The sequence below is a fragment of the Coregonus lavaretus genome, assembly GCF_964263955.1.
Source record: "Coregonus lavaretus genome assembly, chromosome: 1".
Classification (NCBI taxonomy): domain Eukaryota; kingdom Metazoa; phylum Chordata; class Actinopteri; order Salmoniformes; family Salmonidae; genus Coregonus; species Coregonus lavaretus.
In genome coordinates this window covers 95,186,973-95,204,619 of record NC_139988.1, presented here as the reverse complement: position 1 = coordinate 95,204,619, position 17,647 = coordinate 95,186,973, and the positions used below count along the sequence as shown (strand labels likewise).

The 17,647-nt window shown below is 43.1% G+C and overlaps 1 protein-coding gene across 1 annotated transcript in view; it reads left to right on the top strand.

Annotated features, from left to right (window-relative positions):
- Positions 1 to 479: 479 nt before the first annotated feature.
- The window catches only part of LOC311149796 (sphingomyelin synthase-related protein 1-like), a 49,118-nt gene continuing 31,950 nt past the window's right edge, over positions 480 to 17,647 (top strand). Inside the window, exons 1-2 of the mRNA XM_084187023.1 lie at positions 480 to 691; positions 10,974 to 11,654. Coding sequence (XP_084043149.1) covers positions 10,987 to 11,654 — 668 coding nt within the window. The 5' untranslated portion in view covers positions 480 to 691; positions 10,974 to 10,986. The remainder of the gene's footprint in view (positions 692 to 10,973; positions 11,655 to 17,647) is intronic.

Below are 17,647 nucleotides of genomic sequence, written 5' to 3'. Positions count from 1 at the left end.
TTACCTACCTATCTAACTAGCTGCTGTGTGCATCTCGTAGCTAACGATGTTACACTAGCCAGAAATAGCACCACATAGCCCGCAGCGTCGCTGGAATTACAGTATTCATTTGGACATTCATTACTGAAAGTCGTGAATTTCATGAGCTACCTGAAGTTATTTCATCCCAACACCCCCTCGATTCTGCTTACCCATCATATAACACTCTAGGTCGCACAATATTGACGTCAGAAGCTTCTTCTTCTGTGGTGTTCATTGAGTTTGTCAACCAACTTTAATGGCTCATTACCGCCACCTATTTGACTGCAGTATACACCAGAGCCAAGGGAGGTCAAAGGCTGAGTTTATTTTCTAAACACGGATGATATCATGTATTTACTCACTTACTCACACACACGTTTTTTTACTAAACTAATGCTGTTGATCAGGTGGTGGTTCTACTGAGTTCTGTTGACGAGGTTTGATCAGTGATCAGGGTAGATCAGTGTGGCCAACATTGTTATCAGAGTACATCTCCTAGATACGTCCAATCAGTAGGAGAAAGGTCCTGATACGGAGAGAGCAGCCTATCTGTCTTCTATACGTGAGCTTACTCAGCTGTTTAGGTCCAACAGACCTTTGGATTAGGAGGAAGGGTGTGCTGGAGAGCAAAGGACTGTTGGCGTCACAGAGGACAGAGAGGGAACAATTGGTAATGTACTCTCTAGTTTAACTGGCTGGTAATGTACTCTCTAGTTTAAATGGCTGGTAATGTACTGTTAATGTACTCTATAGTTTAACTGACTGGTAATGTACTCTCTAGTTTAACTGATTGATAATGTACTGGTAATGTACTCTATAGTTTAACTGGCTGGTAATGTACTCTCTAGTTTAACTGATTGATAATGTACTGGTAATGTACTCTATAGTTTAACTGGCTGGTAATGTACTCTCTAGTTTAACTGACTGGTAAAGTACTGGTAATATACTCTAGTTTAACTGGCTGGTAATGTACTCTCTAGTTTAACTGGCTGGTAAAGTACTGGTAATATACTCTAGTTTAACTGGCTGGTAATGTACTCTCTAGTTTAACTGATTGATAATGTACTGGTAATTTGCTCAGTAGTTTAACTGACTGGTAATGTACTGGTAAGAGTAATGTATTGGTAATGTACTATAGTTTAACTGGCTGGTAATGTATTGGTAATGTACTACAGTTTAACTGGCTGGTAAGGTACTGGTAATGTACTCTCTAGTTTAACTGATTGGTAATGTACTCTCTAGTTTAAATGGCTGGTAATGTATTGGTAATGTACTACAGTTTAACTGGCTGGTAAGGTACTGGTAATGTACTCTCTAGTTTACCTGGCTGGTAATGGACTCTCTAGTTTAACTGGCTGGTAATGTACTCTCTAGTTTACCTGGCTGGTAATGTACTGGTAATGTACTCTCTAGTTTAACTGGCTGGTAATGTACTCTCTAGTTTACCTGGCTGGTAATGTACTGGTAATGTACTCTATAGTTTAACTGGCTGGTAATGTACTGGTAATGTGCTCTCTAGTTTAACTGACTGGTAATGTACTCTCTAGTTTACCTGATTGGTAATGTACTCTCTAGTTTAAATGGCTGGTAATGTACTGGTAATGTACTCTCTAGTTTAACTGATTGGTAATGTACTCTCTAGTTTAACTGACTGGTAATGTATTGGTAATGTACTACAGTTTAACTGGCTGGTAAGGTACTGGTAATGTACTCTCTAGTTTACCTGGCTGGTAATGTACTCTCTAGTTTAAATGGCTGGTAATGTACTCTCTAGTTTAACTGACTGGTAATGTACTCTCTAGTTTAACTGATTGATAATGTACTGGTAATGTACTCTCTAGTTTAACTGGCTGGTAATGTACTCTCTAGTTTAAATGGCTGGTAATGTACTGTTAATGTACTCTATAGTTTAACTGACTGGTAATGTACTCTCTAGTTTAACTGATTGATAATGTACTGGTAATGTACTCTATAGTTTAACTGGCTGGTAATGTACTCTCTAGTTTAACTGATTGATAATGTACTGGTAATGTACTCTATAGTTTAACTGGCTGGTAATGTACTCTCTAGTTTAACTGACTGGTAAAGTACTGGTAATATACTCTAGTTTAACTGGCTGGTAATGTACTCTCTAGTTTAACTGGCTGGTAAAGTACTGGTAATATACTCTAGTTTAACTGGCTGGTAATGTACTCTCTAGTTTAACTGATTGATAATGTACTGGTAATTTGCTCAGTAGTTTAACTGACTGGTAATGTACTGGTAAGAGTAATGTATTGGTAATGTACTATAGTTTAACTGGCTGGTAATGTATTGGTAATGTACTACAGTTTAACTGGCTGGTAAGGTACTGGTAATGTACTCTCTAGTTTAACTGATTGGTAATGTACTCTCTAGTTTAAATGGCTGGTAATGTATTGGTAATGTACTACAGTTTAACTGGCTGGTAAGGTACTGGTAATGTACTCTCTAGTTTACCTGGCTGGTAATGGACTCTCTAGTTTAACTGGCTGGTAATGTACTCTCTAGTTTACCTGGCTGGTAATGTACTGGTAATGTACTCTCTAGTTTAACTGGCTGGTAATGTACTCTCTAGTTTACCTGGCTGGTAATGTACTGGTAATGTACTCTATAGTTTAACTGGCTGGTAATGTACTGGTAATGTGCTCTCTAGTTTAACTGACTGGTAATGTACTCTCTAGTTTACCTGATTGGTAATGTACTCTCTAGTTTAAATGGCTGGTAATGTACTGGTAATGTACTCTCTAGTTTAACTGATTGGTAATGTACTCTCTAGTTTAACTGACTGGTAATGTATTGGTAATGTACTACAGTTTAACTGGCTGGTAAGGTACTGGTAATGTACTCTCTAGTTTACCTGGCTGGTAATGTACTCTCTAGTTTAACTGGCTGGTAATGTACTGGTAATGTACTCTCTAGTTTACCTGGCTGGTAATGTACTGGTAATGTGCTCTCTAGTTTAACTGACTGGTAATGTACTCTCTAGTTTACCTGGCTGGTAATGTACTGGTAATGTACTCTCTAGTTTAACTGGCTGGTAATGTACTCTCTAGTTTACCTGGCTGGTAATGTACTCTCTAGTTTACCTGGCTGGTAATGTACTCTCTAGTTTAAATGGCTGGTAATGTACTGGTAATGTACTCTCTAGTTTAACTGGCTGGTAATGTACTGGTAATGTGCTCTCTAGTTTAACTGAATGGTAATGTATTGGTAATGTGCTCTCTAGTTTAACTGATTGGTAATGTACTCTCTATTTTAACTGGCTGGTAAGGTACTGGTAATGTACTCTCTAGTTTAACTGATTGGTAATGTACTCTATAGTTTACCTGGCTGGTAATGTACTCTCTAGTTTACCTGGCTGGTAATGTACTCTATAGTTTAACTGGCTGGTAATGTTCTCTCTAGTTTAACTGGCTGGTAATGTACTGGTAATGTACTCTATAGTTTAACTGGCTGGTAAGGTACTGGTAATGTACTCTCTAGTTTAACTGACTGGTAATGTACTCTCTAGTTTAACTGACTGGTAATGTACTCTCTAGTTTAACTGAATGGTAAGGTACTGGTAATGTACTCTATAGTTTAACTGGCTGGTAATGTACTCTCTAGTTTAACTGACTGGTAATGTACTCTCTAGTTTAACTGGCTGGGAATGTACTGGTAATGTACTCTCTAGTTTAACTGGCTGGTAATGTACTCTCTAGTTTAACTGGCTGGTAATGTACTCTCTAGTTTACCTGGCTGGTAATGTACTGGTAATGTACTCTCTAGTTTAACTGGCTGGTAATGTACTGGTAATGTACTCTCTAGTTTACCTGGCTGGTAATCTACTCTATAGTTTAACTGGCTGGGAATGTACTGGTAATGTACTCTCTAGTTTAACTGTCTGGTAATGTACTGGTAATGTACACTCTAGTTTAACTGGCTGGTAATGCACTGGTAATGTACTCTCTAGTTTAACTGTCTGGTAATGTACTGGTAATGTACTCTCTAGTTTACCTGGCTGGTAATGTACTGGTAATGTACTCTCTAGTTTAACTGATTGGTAATGTACTCTCTAGTTTAACTGTCTGGTAATGTACTGGTAATGTACTCTCTAGTTTAACTGGCTGGTAATGTACTGGTAATGTACTCTCTAGTTTAACTGGCTGGTAATATACTGGTAATGTACTCTCTAGTTTAACTGGCTGGTAATATATTGGTAATGTACTCTCTAGTTTAACTGGCTGGTAATGTACTGGTAATGTACTCTCTAGTTTAACTGTCTGGTAATGTACTGGTAATGTACTCTCTAGTTTAACTGGCTGGTAATGTACTCTCTAGTTTACCTGGCTGGTAATGTACTGGTAATGTACTCTCTAGTTTAACTGGCTGGTAATGTACTGGTAATGTACTCTCTAGTTTAACTGGCTGGTAATGTACTCTCTAGTTTAACTGGCTGGTAATGTACTCTCTAGTTTACCTGGCTGGTAATGTACTGGTAATGTACTCTCTAGTTTACCTGGCTGGTAATGTACTGGTAATGTACTCTCTAGTTTAACTGGCTGGTAATGTACTGGTAATGTACTCTCTAGTTTAACTGGCTGGTAATGTACTCTCTAGTTTAACTGACTGGTAATGTACTCTCTAGTTTAACTGGCTGGTAATGTACTCTCTAGTTTAACTGACTGGTAATGTACTCTCTAGTTTAACTGACTGGTAATGTACTCTCTAGTTTAACTGATTGGTAATGTATTGGTAATGTACTCTATAGTTTAACTGGCTGGTAATGTATTGGTAATGTACTCTCTAGTTTAACTGACTGGTAATGTACTCTCTAGTTTAACTGACTGGTAATGTATTGGTAATGTACTCTCTAGTTTAACTGACTGGTAAGGTACTGGTAATGTACTCTCTAGTTTAACTGACTGGTAATGTACTCTCTAGTTTACCTGGCTGGTAAGGTACTGGTAATGTACTCTCTAGTTTACCTGAATGGTAATGTACTCTATAGTTTAACTGCTGGTAATGTACTGGTAATACAATAGTTGATGATTACATTTCTCTAAAACAGGCTATAGGCTACATGTGCACCACCAAGTCAGAACAGTAGGCTGAATTATGAGGGGGAAAGGGACCAAATTATTAGGGTGAGGCACATGGGCTACTAACAGCTTACTGCACAACATACACTTAGTATTACTTTCACCCAAGGGGCTTGAATTTTCGAGCTCAACCCTTAGATTTGGCGGTGACGTAGTGTCCCCATGAGTGACAGAACACTGAGCCAATCACAGTGCAACAAGAGAACATTACCAACCCCTACGCTCTGTATGTTCCACTGGCTGCCCCACCACCACAGAAAGCTCTGAGCTAGGCTGAAACACCACCACAGAAAGCACTGAGCTAGGCTGAAACACCACCACAGAAAGCACTGAGCTAGGCTGAAACACCACCACAGAAAACACTGAGCTAGGCTGAAACACCACCACAGAAAGCACTGAGCTAGGCTGAAACACCACCACAGAAAGCACTGAGCTAGGCTGAAACACCACCACAGAAAGCACTGAGCTAGGCTGAAACACCACCACAGAAAGCACTGAGCTGGCTGCCCCACCACCACAGAAAGCACTGAGCTAGGCTGAAACACCACCAGAGAAAGCACTGAGCTAGGCTGAAACACCACCACAGAAAGCACTGAGCTAGGCTGAAACACCACCACAGAAAGCACTGAGCTGGCTGCCCCACCACCACAAAAAGCACTGAGCTAGGCTGAAACACCACCACAAAAAGCACTGAGCTGGCTGCCCCACCACCACAAAAAGAACTGAGCTAGGCTGAAACACAACCACAGAAAGCACTGAGCTAGGCTGAAACACCACCACAGAAAGCACTGAGCTGGGCTGAAACACCACCACAGAAAGCACTGAGCTGGCTGCCCCACCACCACAGAAAGCACTGAGCTGGGCTGAAACACCACCACAGAAAGCACTGAGCTGGGCTGAAACACCACCACAGAAAGCACTGAGCTGGCTGCCCCACCACCACAGAAAGCACTGAGCTGGGCTGAAACACCACCACAGAAAGCACTGAGCTGGCTGCCCCACCACCACAGAAAGCACTGAGCTAGGCTGAAACACCACCACAGAAAGCACTGAGCTAGGCTGAAACACCACAACTAAAAGCACTGAGCTAGGCTGAAACACCACCACAGAAAGCACTGAGCTAGGCTGAAACACCACCACAAAAAGCACTGAGCTAGGCTGAAACACCACCACAGAAAGCACTGAGCTAGGCTGAAACACCACCACAGAAAGCACTGAGCTAGGCTGAAACACCTGCATTTTGGAGCTGCCTTACTCAAGAAAGCAAAAAAAGAGAACAAGTGTGTATGCGGCAATTAACTGAAAGATATATATTAATTGTATTACATTGTTTGCAAACTGATATGTGACATGTATTAATGCCAAAATAACATGCAAAACAGGCACCATTTGCATTTTCCTGCTGAGGAGGAAAACTTTCTGCAATAAAAGCATGATCGAAATAAGATGCCATATCTGTATGTACAAAAAGTGCTGTAATTTCTAAACGGTTCCCCGATATAGATTAAAATACCCTCAAATGAAAGCTGACAGGCTGTACTTTAACCTCAAAGTAATTGTATCATTTCAAATCCACAGTGCTAGAGTACAGAGTCAAAACAAATGTGTCACTTTCTAATAGTTTTGGACCTCAGTGTGACCTCACTACAACGCTATTGTAGGACCTAAAGAAACATTTCAAATCAAATCAAATGTTATTGGTCCATACAGATATTTAGCAGATGTTATTGATCACATACACATATTTAGCAGATGTTATTGATCACATACACATATTTAACAGATGTTATTGGTCCATACACATATTTAGCAGATGTTATTGATCCATACACATATTTAACAGATGTTATTGGTCCATACACATATTTAACATATGTTATTGATCCATACACATATTTAGCAGATGTTATTGGTCCATACACATATTTAACAGATGTTATTGATCACATACACATATTTAACAGATGTTATTGGTCACATATTTAACAGATGTTATTGGTCCATACACATATTTAGCAGATGTTATTGGTCCATACACATATTTAGCAGATGTTATTGGTCCAAATACATATTTAACAGATGTTATTGGTCACATATTTAGCAGATGTTATTGGTCCATACACATATTTAGCAGATGTTATTGATCCATACACATATTTAGCAGATGTTATTGGTCCAAATACATATTTAACAGATGTTATTGGTCCATACACATATTTAGCAGATGTTATTGGTCCAAATACATATTTAACAGATGTTATTGGTCACATATTTAGCAGATGTTATTGGTCCATACACATATTTAACAGATGTTATTGGTCCATACACATATTTAGCAGATGTTATTGGTCCATACACATATTTAGCAGATGTTATTGGTCCAAATACATATTTAACAGATGTTATTGGTCACATATTTAGCAGATGTTATTGGTCCATACACATATTTAGCAGATGTTATTGATCCATACACATATTTAGCAGATGTTATTCGTCCATACACATATTTAGCAGATGTTATTGGTCCATACACATATTTAACAGATGTTATTGGTCCATACACATATTTAGCAGATGTTATTGGTCCAAATACATATTTAACAGATGTTATTGGTCACATATTTAGCAGATGTTATTGGTCCATACACATATTTAACAGTTGTTATTGGTCCATACACATATTTAGCAGATGTTATTGGTCCATACACATATTTAACAGATGTTATTGGTCCATACACATATTTAGCAGATGTTATTGATCACATACACATATTTAGCAGATGTTATTGTGGGTGTAGCGGAATGCTTGTGTTCCTAGCTCCAACAGTGCAGTAATATCTAACAATTCACAACAATACACACACATCTAAAAAGTAAAAGAATGGAATTAAGAAATACAAATATTAGGACGAGCAATGTCAGAGACTGGAAAATAAATATATTTAGTACCAGTCAAAAGTTTGGACACACCTACTCATTCAAGGGTTTTTCTTTATTTGTACTATTTTCTACATTGTAGAATAATAGTGAAGACATCAAAACTATGAAATAACACATATGGAATCATGTAGTAATCAAAAAAGTGTTAAACAAATCAAGATATATTTTATATTTGAGACCCTTCAAATAGCCACCCTTTGCCTTGACAGCTTTGCACACTCTTGGCATTCCCTCAACCAGCTTCACCTGGAATGCTTTTCCAACAGTCTTGAAGGAGTTCCCACATATGCTGAGCACTTGTTGGCTGCTTTTCCTTGACTCTGCTGTCCGACTCATCCCAAACCATCTCAATTGGGTTGAGGTCGGGGGATTGTGGAGGCCAGGTCATCTGATGCAGCACTCCATCACTCTCCTTCTTGGCAAAATAGCCTTTACACAGCCTGGAGGTGTGTTGGGTCATTGTCCTGTTGAAAAACAAATGATAATCAAACCAGATGGAATGGCGTATCGCTGCAGAATACTGTGGTAGCCATGCTGGTTAAATAAATCACAGACAGCGTCACCAGCAAAGCACCCCCACACCATAACACCTCCTCCTCCATGCTTTACAGTGGGAACTACACATGCAGAGATCATCCATTCACCCACACCGCGTCTCACAAAGTCACGGCGGTTGGAACTAAAAATCTCCAATTTGGACTCCATACCAAAGGACAAATTTCCACCGGTCTAATTTCCATTGCTCGTGTTTCTTGGCCCAAGTAGGTCTCTTCTTCTTATTGGTGTCACTTAGTAATGGTTTCTTTGCAGCAATTCGTCCATGAAGGCCTGATTCACACAGTCTCCTCTGAACAGTTGATGTTGAGATGTGTCTGTGACTTGAACTCTGTGAAGCATTTATTTGGGCTGCAATTTCTGAGGCTGGTAACTCTAATAAATGTATCCTCTGCAGCAGAGGTAACTCTGGGTCTTCCATTCCTGTGGCGGTCCTCATGAGAGCCAGTTTCATCATAGCGCTTGATGTTTTTTGCGACTGCACTTGAAGAAACTTTCAAAGTTCTTGAAATTTTCCGGATTGACTGACCTTCATGTCTGGATTGACTGACCTTCAAGTGTACCTATGATAAAAATTACAGACCTCTAAATGCTTTGTAAGTAGGAAAACCTGCAAAATCGGCAGTGTATCAAAAACTTGTTCTCCCCACTGTATATGTATATATACACTACCAGTCAAAGGTTTGGACACACCTACTCATTCAAGGGTTTTTCTTTATTTTTACTATTTTCTACATTGTAGAATAATAGTGAAGACATCAAAACTATGAAATAACTTATATGGAATCATGTAGTAACCAAAAAAGTGTTAAACAAATGAAAATATATTTTATATTTGAGATTCTTCAAATAGCCACCCTTTGCCTTGATGACATCTTTGCACTCTCTTGGCATTCTCTCAACCAGCTTCATGAGGTAGTCACCTGGAATGCATTTCAATTAACAGATGTGCCTTGTTAAAGGTTCATTTGTGGAATTTCTTTCCTTCTTAATGTGTTTCAGCCAATCAGTTGTGTTGTGACAAGGTAGGGGGATTTACAGAAGATAGCCCATAGAAGATAGCCCCTATGATAAAAATTACAGACCTCTACATGCTTTGTAAGTAGGGAAACCTGCAAAATCGGCAGTGTATCAAATACTTGTTCTCCCCACTGAATATGTGATGGAATGTGTAGACATTATGGACAGTATGTGGATAGAATATATAGGACATCTGTAGAATACGTAGGATAGAATAGAATATGTACAGCAATAGTTGAATAGGATAGAACTTGACTAAAATACAGTATATACATATGAAATGGGTCAAACAAAATCTAAACATTATTTAAACATTATTAAAGTGACCAGTGTTCCATGCTATGTACATTGGGCAGCAGCCTCTAAAGGTTTATGGTAGAGTAACCGGGTGGTAGCCGGCTAGTGACAGTGACTAAGTTCAGGGCAGGGTACTGGGTGGTAGCCGGCTAGTGACAGTGACTAAGTTCAGGGCAGGGTACCGGGTGGTAGCCGGCTAGTGACAGTGACTAAGTTCAGGGCAGGGTACTGGGTGGTAGCCGGCTAGAGACAGTGACTAAGTTCAGGGCAGGGTACCGGGTGGTAGCCGGCTAGTGACAGTGACTAAGTTCAGGGCAGGGTACCGGGTGGTAGCCGGCTAGTGACAGTGACTAAGTTCAGGGCAGGGTACTGGGTGGTAGCCGGCTAGAGACAGTGACTAAGTTCAGGGCAGGGTACCGGGTGGTAGCCGGCTAGTGACAGTGACTAAGTTCAGGGCAGGGTACCGGGTGGTAGCCGGCTAGTGACAGTGACTAAGTTCAGGGCAGGGTACTGGGTGGAGGCCGGCTAGTGACAGTGACTAAGTTCAGGGCAGGGTACCGGGTGGTAGCCGGCTAGTGACAGTGACTAAGTTCAGGGCAGGGTACTGGGTGGTAGCCGGCTAGTGACAGTGACTAAGTTCAGGGCAGGGTACTGGGTGGTAGCCGGCTAGTGACAGTGACTAAGTTCAGGGCAGGGTACTGGGTGGTAGCCGGCTAGTGACAGTGACTAAGTTCAGGGCAGGGTACTGGGCGGAGGCGGGCTGGTGGTGATTATTTAACAGTCTGATGGCCTTGAGATAGCAGCTGTTTTTCAGTGTCTCAGTGTCTGATACTGTCTAGTTTGAATGGAGCTGGTGGTCTAAGCCAATGATGAGTATATACTGAATGTGGTCGATCTGTGCTCTGACTGGCTTCTGTGACTTAATGCTGTCTTCCCAGAACAAATCAGGCCTGTTGTTACATTGACATTGCCTTTGTGTTACCCCTGTATTAATGCTCTCTCTCTCTCTCTCTCTCTCTCTCCCTCTCTCTCTCTCAGAGGGAGGTATGCTATGGCGGTGTCTCAGAGTAGTGTTAGTACTTGGAGCAGTAAGCAGGTGTCTGGCTGGCTGAAGCAGGAGGGGTTTGGGCAGTATGTGGAGCTGCTGTGTTCTAAACACCGTGTGGATGGCCTCAGCCTGCTGACTCTAGGGGAGGCTGACCTACGTGAACCCCCTCTGGGCCTCACTGTGCTGGGGGACATCAAGAGGCTGGCCCTGGCCCTGCGGAGGCTCCAAAGACAGAACCAAGATCAGCTGGAGGAGATGGGAATAGGGTTAATGGAGATAGGGTTAGGGGGATTAGGGGCTGCTGCTGGGAGGGACAGGGCCTGTCACGGGGATGACTGGGGTGATCACAGGGCCGACAGGTGGTGTAACGGAGGGGAACATGTGTGTAACAGGGCAGCGCGTCGTCAGATGGACTGTAGGGTCTCAGGGTCATGGTCGGGGTCGCGACCCCGGTCAGGGACAGAGTTAGAAGAAGACCAGTGCCACATTCACTCCACTGGGGACAGGAAGTGCGTTCTAGGGCGTCTGGACCCGGAGCTGTGGAAGACAGTAGTCAGCTCTGTTTACGTCATGCTGGTCTTCGGATTTACCTCCTTCGTCATGGTGATCGTCCACAACCGCGTTCCCGATATGACAACTTACCCCCCACTGCCCGACATCTTCCTGGACAGGTGAGTCTGATCTTTAACCTCTAACCCCTGACCTATAATCCCACTGCCAGACATTTTCCTGAACAGGTGAGTTTAATCTCTAACCCCTGACCTATAATCCCACTGCCAGACATTTTCCTGAACAGGTGAGTTTAATCTCTAACCCCTATCCTCTAATCTCACTGCCAGACATTTTCCTGAACAGGTGAGTTTAATCTCTAACCCCTGACCTCTAATCCCACTGCCAGACATTTTCCTGAACAGGTGAGTTTAATCTCTAACCCCTGACCTCTAATCCCACTGCCAGACATTTTCCTGAACAGGTGAGTTTAATCTCTAACCCCTGACCTCTAATTCCACTGCCAGACATTTTCCTGAACAGGTGAGTTTAATCTCTAACCCCTGACCTCTAATCCCACTGCCAGACATTTTCCTGAACAGGTGAGTTTAATCTCTAACCCCTAGCCTCTAATCCCACTGCCAGACATTTTCCTGAACAGGTGAGTTTAATCTCTAACCCCCGACCTCTAATCCCACTGCCAGACATTTTCCTGAACAGGTGAGTTTAATCTCTAACCCCTGACCTCTAATTCCACTGCCAGACATTTTCCTGAACAGGTGAGTTTAATCTCTAACCCCTGACCTCTAATCCCACTGCCAGACATTTTCCTGAACAGGTGAGTTTAATCTCTAACCCCTAGCCTCTAATCCCACTGCCAGACATTTTCCTGAACAGGTGAGTTTAATCTCTAACCCCCGACCTCTAATCCCACTGCCAGACATTTTCCTGAACAGGTGAGTTTAATCTCTAACCCCTAGCCTCTAATCCCACTGCCAGACATTTTCCTGAACAGGTGGGTTTAATCTCTAACCCCTGACCTCTAATCCCACTGCCAGACATGTCCCTGAACAGGTGAGTTTAATCTCTAACCCCCGACCTCTAATCCCACTGCCAGACATTTTCCTGAACAGGTGAGTTTGACCTCTAATCCCTGACCTCTAATCTCACTGCCAGACATTTTCCTGAACAGGTGAGTTTAATCTCTAATCCCTGACCTCTAATCTCACTGCCAGACATTTTCCAGAACAGGTGAGTTTAATCTCTAACCCCTGACCTCTAATCCCACTGCCAGACATTTTCCTGAACAGGTGAGTTTAATCTCTAACCCCTGACCTCTAATCCCACTGCCAGACATTTTCCTGAACAGGTGAGTTTAATCTCTAACCCCTGACCTCTAATCCCACTGCCAGACATTTTCCTGAACAGGTGAGTTTAATCTCTAACCCCCGACCTCTAATCCCACTGCCAGACATTTTCCTGAACAGGTGAGTTTGACCGCTAACCCCTAGCCTCTAATCCCACTGCCAGACATTTTCCTGAACAGGTGAGTTTAATCTCTAACCCCTAGCCTCTAATCCCACTGCCAGACATTTTCCTGAACAGGTGAGTTTGACCGCTAACCCCTAGCCTCTAATCCCACTGCCAGACATTTTCCTGAACAGGTGAGTTTAATCTCTAACCCCTAGCCTCTAATCCCACTGCCAGACATTTTCCTGAACAGGTGAGTTTGACCTCTAACCCCTGACCTCTAATCCCACTGCCAGACATTTTCCTGAACAGGTGAGTTTAATCTCTAACCCCTGACCTCTATTCCCACTGCCAGACATTTTCCTGAACATGAGAGTTTAATCTCTAACCCCTGACCTCTAATCCCACTGCCAGACATGTTCCTGAACAGGTGAGTTTAATCTCTAACCCCTGACCTCTAATCCCACTGCCAGACATTTTCCTGAACAGGTGAGTTTAATCTCTAACCCCCGACCTCTAATCCCACTGCCAGACATTTTCCTGAACAGGTGGGTTTAATCTCTAACCCCTAGCCTCTAATCCCACTGCCAGACATTTTCCTGAACAGGTGAGTTTAATCTCTAACCCCTGACCTCTAATCCCACTGCCAGACATTTTCCTGAACAGGTGAGTTTAATCTCTAACCCCTGACCTCTATTCCCACTGCCAGACATTTTCCTGAACATGAGAGTTTAATCTCTAACCCCTGACCTCTAATCCCACTGCCAGACATGTTCCTGAACAGGTGAGTTTAATCTCTAACCCCTGACCTCTAATCCCACTGCCAGACATTTTCCTGAACAGGTGAGTTTAATCTCTAACCCCCGACCTCTAATCCCACTGCCAGACATTTTCCTGAACATGTGGGTTTAATCTCTAACCCCTAGCCTCTAATCCCACTGCCAGACATTTTCCTGAACAGGTGAGTTTAATCTCTAACCCCTGACCTCTAATCCCACTGCCAGACATTTTCCTGAACATGAGAGTTTAATCTCTAACCCCTGACCTCTAATCCCACTGCCAGACATTTTCCTGAACAGGTGAGTTTAATCTCTAACCCCTGACCTCTAATCCCACTGCCAGACATTTTCCTGAACAGGTGAGTTTAATCTCTAACCCCTGACCTCTAATCCCACTGCCAGACATTTTCCTGAACAGGTGAGTTTGACCTCTAACCCCTGACCTCTAATCCCACTGCCAGACATTTTCCTGAACAGGTGAGTTTAATCTCTAACCCCTAGCCTCTAATCCCACTGCCAGACATTTTCCTGAACATGAGAGTTTAATCTCTAACCCCTGACCTCTAATCCCACTGCCAGACATTTTCCTGAACAGGTGAGTTTGACCGCTAACCCCTGACCTATAATCCCACTGCCAGACATTTTCCTGAACAGGTGAGTTTAATCTCTAACCCCTAGCCTCTAATCCCACTGCCAGACATTTTCCTGAACAGGTGAGTTTGACCGCTAACCCCTGACCTCTAATTCCACTGCCAGACATTTTCCTGAACAGGTGAGTTTAATCTCTAACCCCTGACCTCTAATCCCACTGCCAGACATGTTCCTGAACAGGTGAGTTTGACCGCTAACCCCTGACCTCTAATTCCACTGCCAGACATTTTCCTGAACAGGTGAGTTTAATCTCTAACCCCTGACCTCTAATCCCACTGCCAGACATTTTCCTGAACAGGTGAGTTTAATCTCTAACCCCTGACCTCTAATCCCACTGCCAGACATTTTCCTGAACAGGTGAGTTTAATCTCTAACCCCTGACCTCTAATCCCACTGCCAGACATTTTCCTGAACAGGTGAGTTTAATCTCTAACCCCTGACCTCTAATCCCACTGCCAGACATTTTCCTGAACAGGTGAGTTTAATCTCTAACCCCTGACCTATAATCCCACTGCCAGACATGTTCCTGAACAGGTGAGTTTAATCTCTAACCCCTGACCTCTAATCCCACTGCCAGACATTTTCCTGAACAGGTGAGTTTGACCTCTAACCCCTGACCTCTAATCCCACTGCCAGACATTTTCCTGAACAGGTGAGTTTAATCTCTAACCCCTGACCTATAATCCCACTGCCAGACATGTTCCTGAACAGGTGAGTTTAATCTCTAACCCCTGACCTCTAATCCCACTGCCAGACATTTTCCTGAACAGGTGAGTTTAATCTCTAACCCCTGACCTCTAATCCCACTGCCAGACATTTTCCTGAACATGAGAGTTTAACCTCTAACCCCTGACCTCTAATCCCACTGCCATATATTTTCCTGAACAGGTGAGTTTAATCTCTAACCCCTGACCTCTAATCCCACTGCCAGACATTTTCCTGAACAGGTGGGTTTAATCTCTAACCCCTAGCCTCTAACCCACTGCCAGACATTTTCCTGAACATGAGAGTTTAATCTCTAACCCCTGACCTCTAATCCCACTGCCAGACATTTTCCTGAACAGGTGAGTTTAATCTCTAACCCCTGACCTCTAATCCCACTGCCAGACATTTTCCTGAACATGAGAGTTTAATCTCTAACCCCTGACCTATAATCCCACTGCCAGACATGTTCCTGAACAGGTGAGTTTGACCGCTAACCCCTGACCTCTAATCCCACTGCCAGACATTTTCCTGAACAGGTGAGTTTAATCTCTAACCCCTGACCTCTAATCCCACTGCCAGACATTTTCCTGAACAGGTGAGTTTGACCGCTAACCCCTGACCTCTAATCCCACTGCCAGACATTTTCCTGAACAGGTGAGTTTAATCTCTAACCCCTGACCTCTAATCCCACTGCCAGACATTTTCCTGAACAGGTGAGTTTGACCTCTAACCCCTGACCTCTAATCCCACTGCCAGACATTTTCCTGAACAGGTGAGTTTAATCTCTAACCCCTAGCCTCTAATCCCACTGCCAGACATTTTCCTGAACAGGTGAGTTTAATCTCTAACCCCTAGCCTCTAATCCCACTGCCAGACATTTTCCTGAACAGGTGAGTTTGACCGCTAACCCCTGACCTCTAATTCCACTGCCAGACATTTTCCTGAACAGGTGAGTTTAATCTCTAACCCCTGACCTCTAATCCCACTGCCAGACATGTTCCTGAACAGGTGAGTTTGACCGCTAACCCCTGACCTCTAATTCCACTGCCAGACATTTTCCTGAACAGGTGAGTTTAATCTCTAACCCCTGACCTCTAATCCCACTGCCAGACATTTTCCTGAACAGGTGAGTTTAATCTCTGACCCCTGACCTCTAATCCCACTGCCAGACATTTTCCTGAACAGGTGAGTTTAATCTCTAACCCCTGACCTCTAATCCCACTGCCAGACATTTTCCTGAACAGGTGAGTTTAATCTCTAACCCCTGACCTCTAATTCCACTGCCAGACATTTTCCTGAACAGGTGAGTTTAATCTCTAACCCCTGACCTCTAATCCCACTGCCAGACATTTTCCTGAACAGGTGAGTTTAATCTCTAACCCCTGACCTCTAATCCCACTGCCAGACATTTTCCTGAACATGAGAGTTTAACCTCTAACCCCTGACCTCTAATCCCACTGCCATATATTTTCCTGAACAGGTGAGTTTAATCTCTAACCCCTGACCTCTAATCCCACTGCCAGACATTTTCCTGAACAGGTGGGTTTAATCTCTAACCCCTAGCCTCTAACCCACTGCCAGACATTTTCCTGAACATGAGAGTTTAATCTCTAACCCCTGACCTCTAATCCCACTGCCAGACATTTTCCTGAACAGGTGAGTTTAATCTCTAACCCCTGACCTCTAATCCCACTGCCAGACATTTTCCTGAACATGAGAGTTTAATCTCTAACCCCTGACCTATAATCCCACTGCCAGACATGTTCCTGAACAGGTGAGTTTGACCGCTAACCCCTGACCTCTAATCCCACTGCCAGACATTTTCCTGAACAGGTGAGTTTAATCTCTAACCCCTGACCTCTAATCCCACTGCCAGACATTTTCCTGAACAGGTGAGTTTGACCGCTAACCCCTGACCTCTAATCCCACTGCCAGACATTTTCCTGAACAGGTGAGTTTAATCTCTAACCCCTGACCTCTAATCCCACTGCCAGACATTTTCCTGAACAGGTGAGTTTGACCTCTAACCCCTGACCTCTAATCCCACTGCCAGACATTTTCCTGAACAGGTGAGTTTAATCTCTAACCCCTAGCCTCTAATCCCACTGCCAGACATTTTCCTGAACAGGTGAGTTTAATCTCTAACCCCTAGCCTCTAATCCCACTGCCAGACATTTTCCTGAACAGGTGAGTTTGACCGCTAACCCCTGACCTTTAATTCCACTGCCAGACATTTTCCTGAACAGGTGAGTTTAATCTCTAACCCCTGACCTCTAATCCCACTGCCAGACATGTTCCTGAACAGGTGAGTTTGACCGCTAACCCCTGACCTCTAATTCCACTGCCAGACATTTTCCTGAACAGGTGAGTTTAATCTCTAACCCCTGACCTCTAATCCCACTGCCAGACATTTTCCTGAACAGGTGAGTTTAATCTCTGACCCCTGACCTCTAATCCCACTGCCAGACATTTTCCTGAACAGGTGAGTTTAATCTCTAACCCCTGACCTCTAATCCCACTGCCAGACATTTTCCTGAACAGGTGAGTTTAATCTCTAACCCCTGACCTCT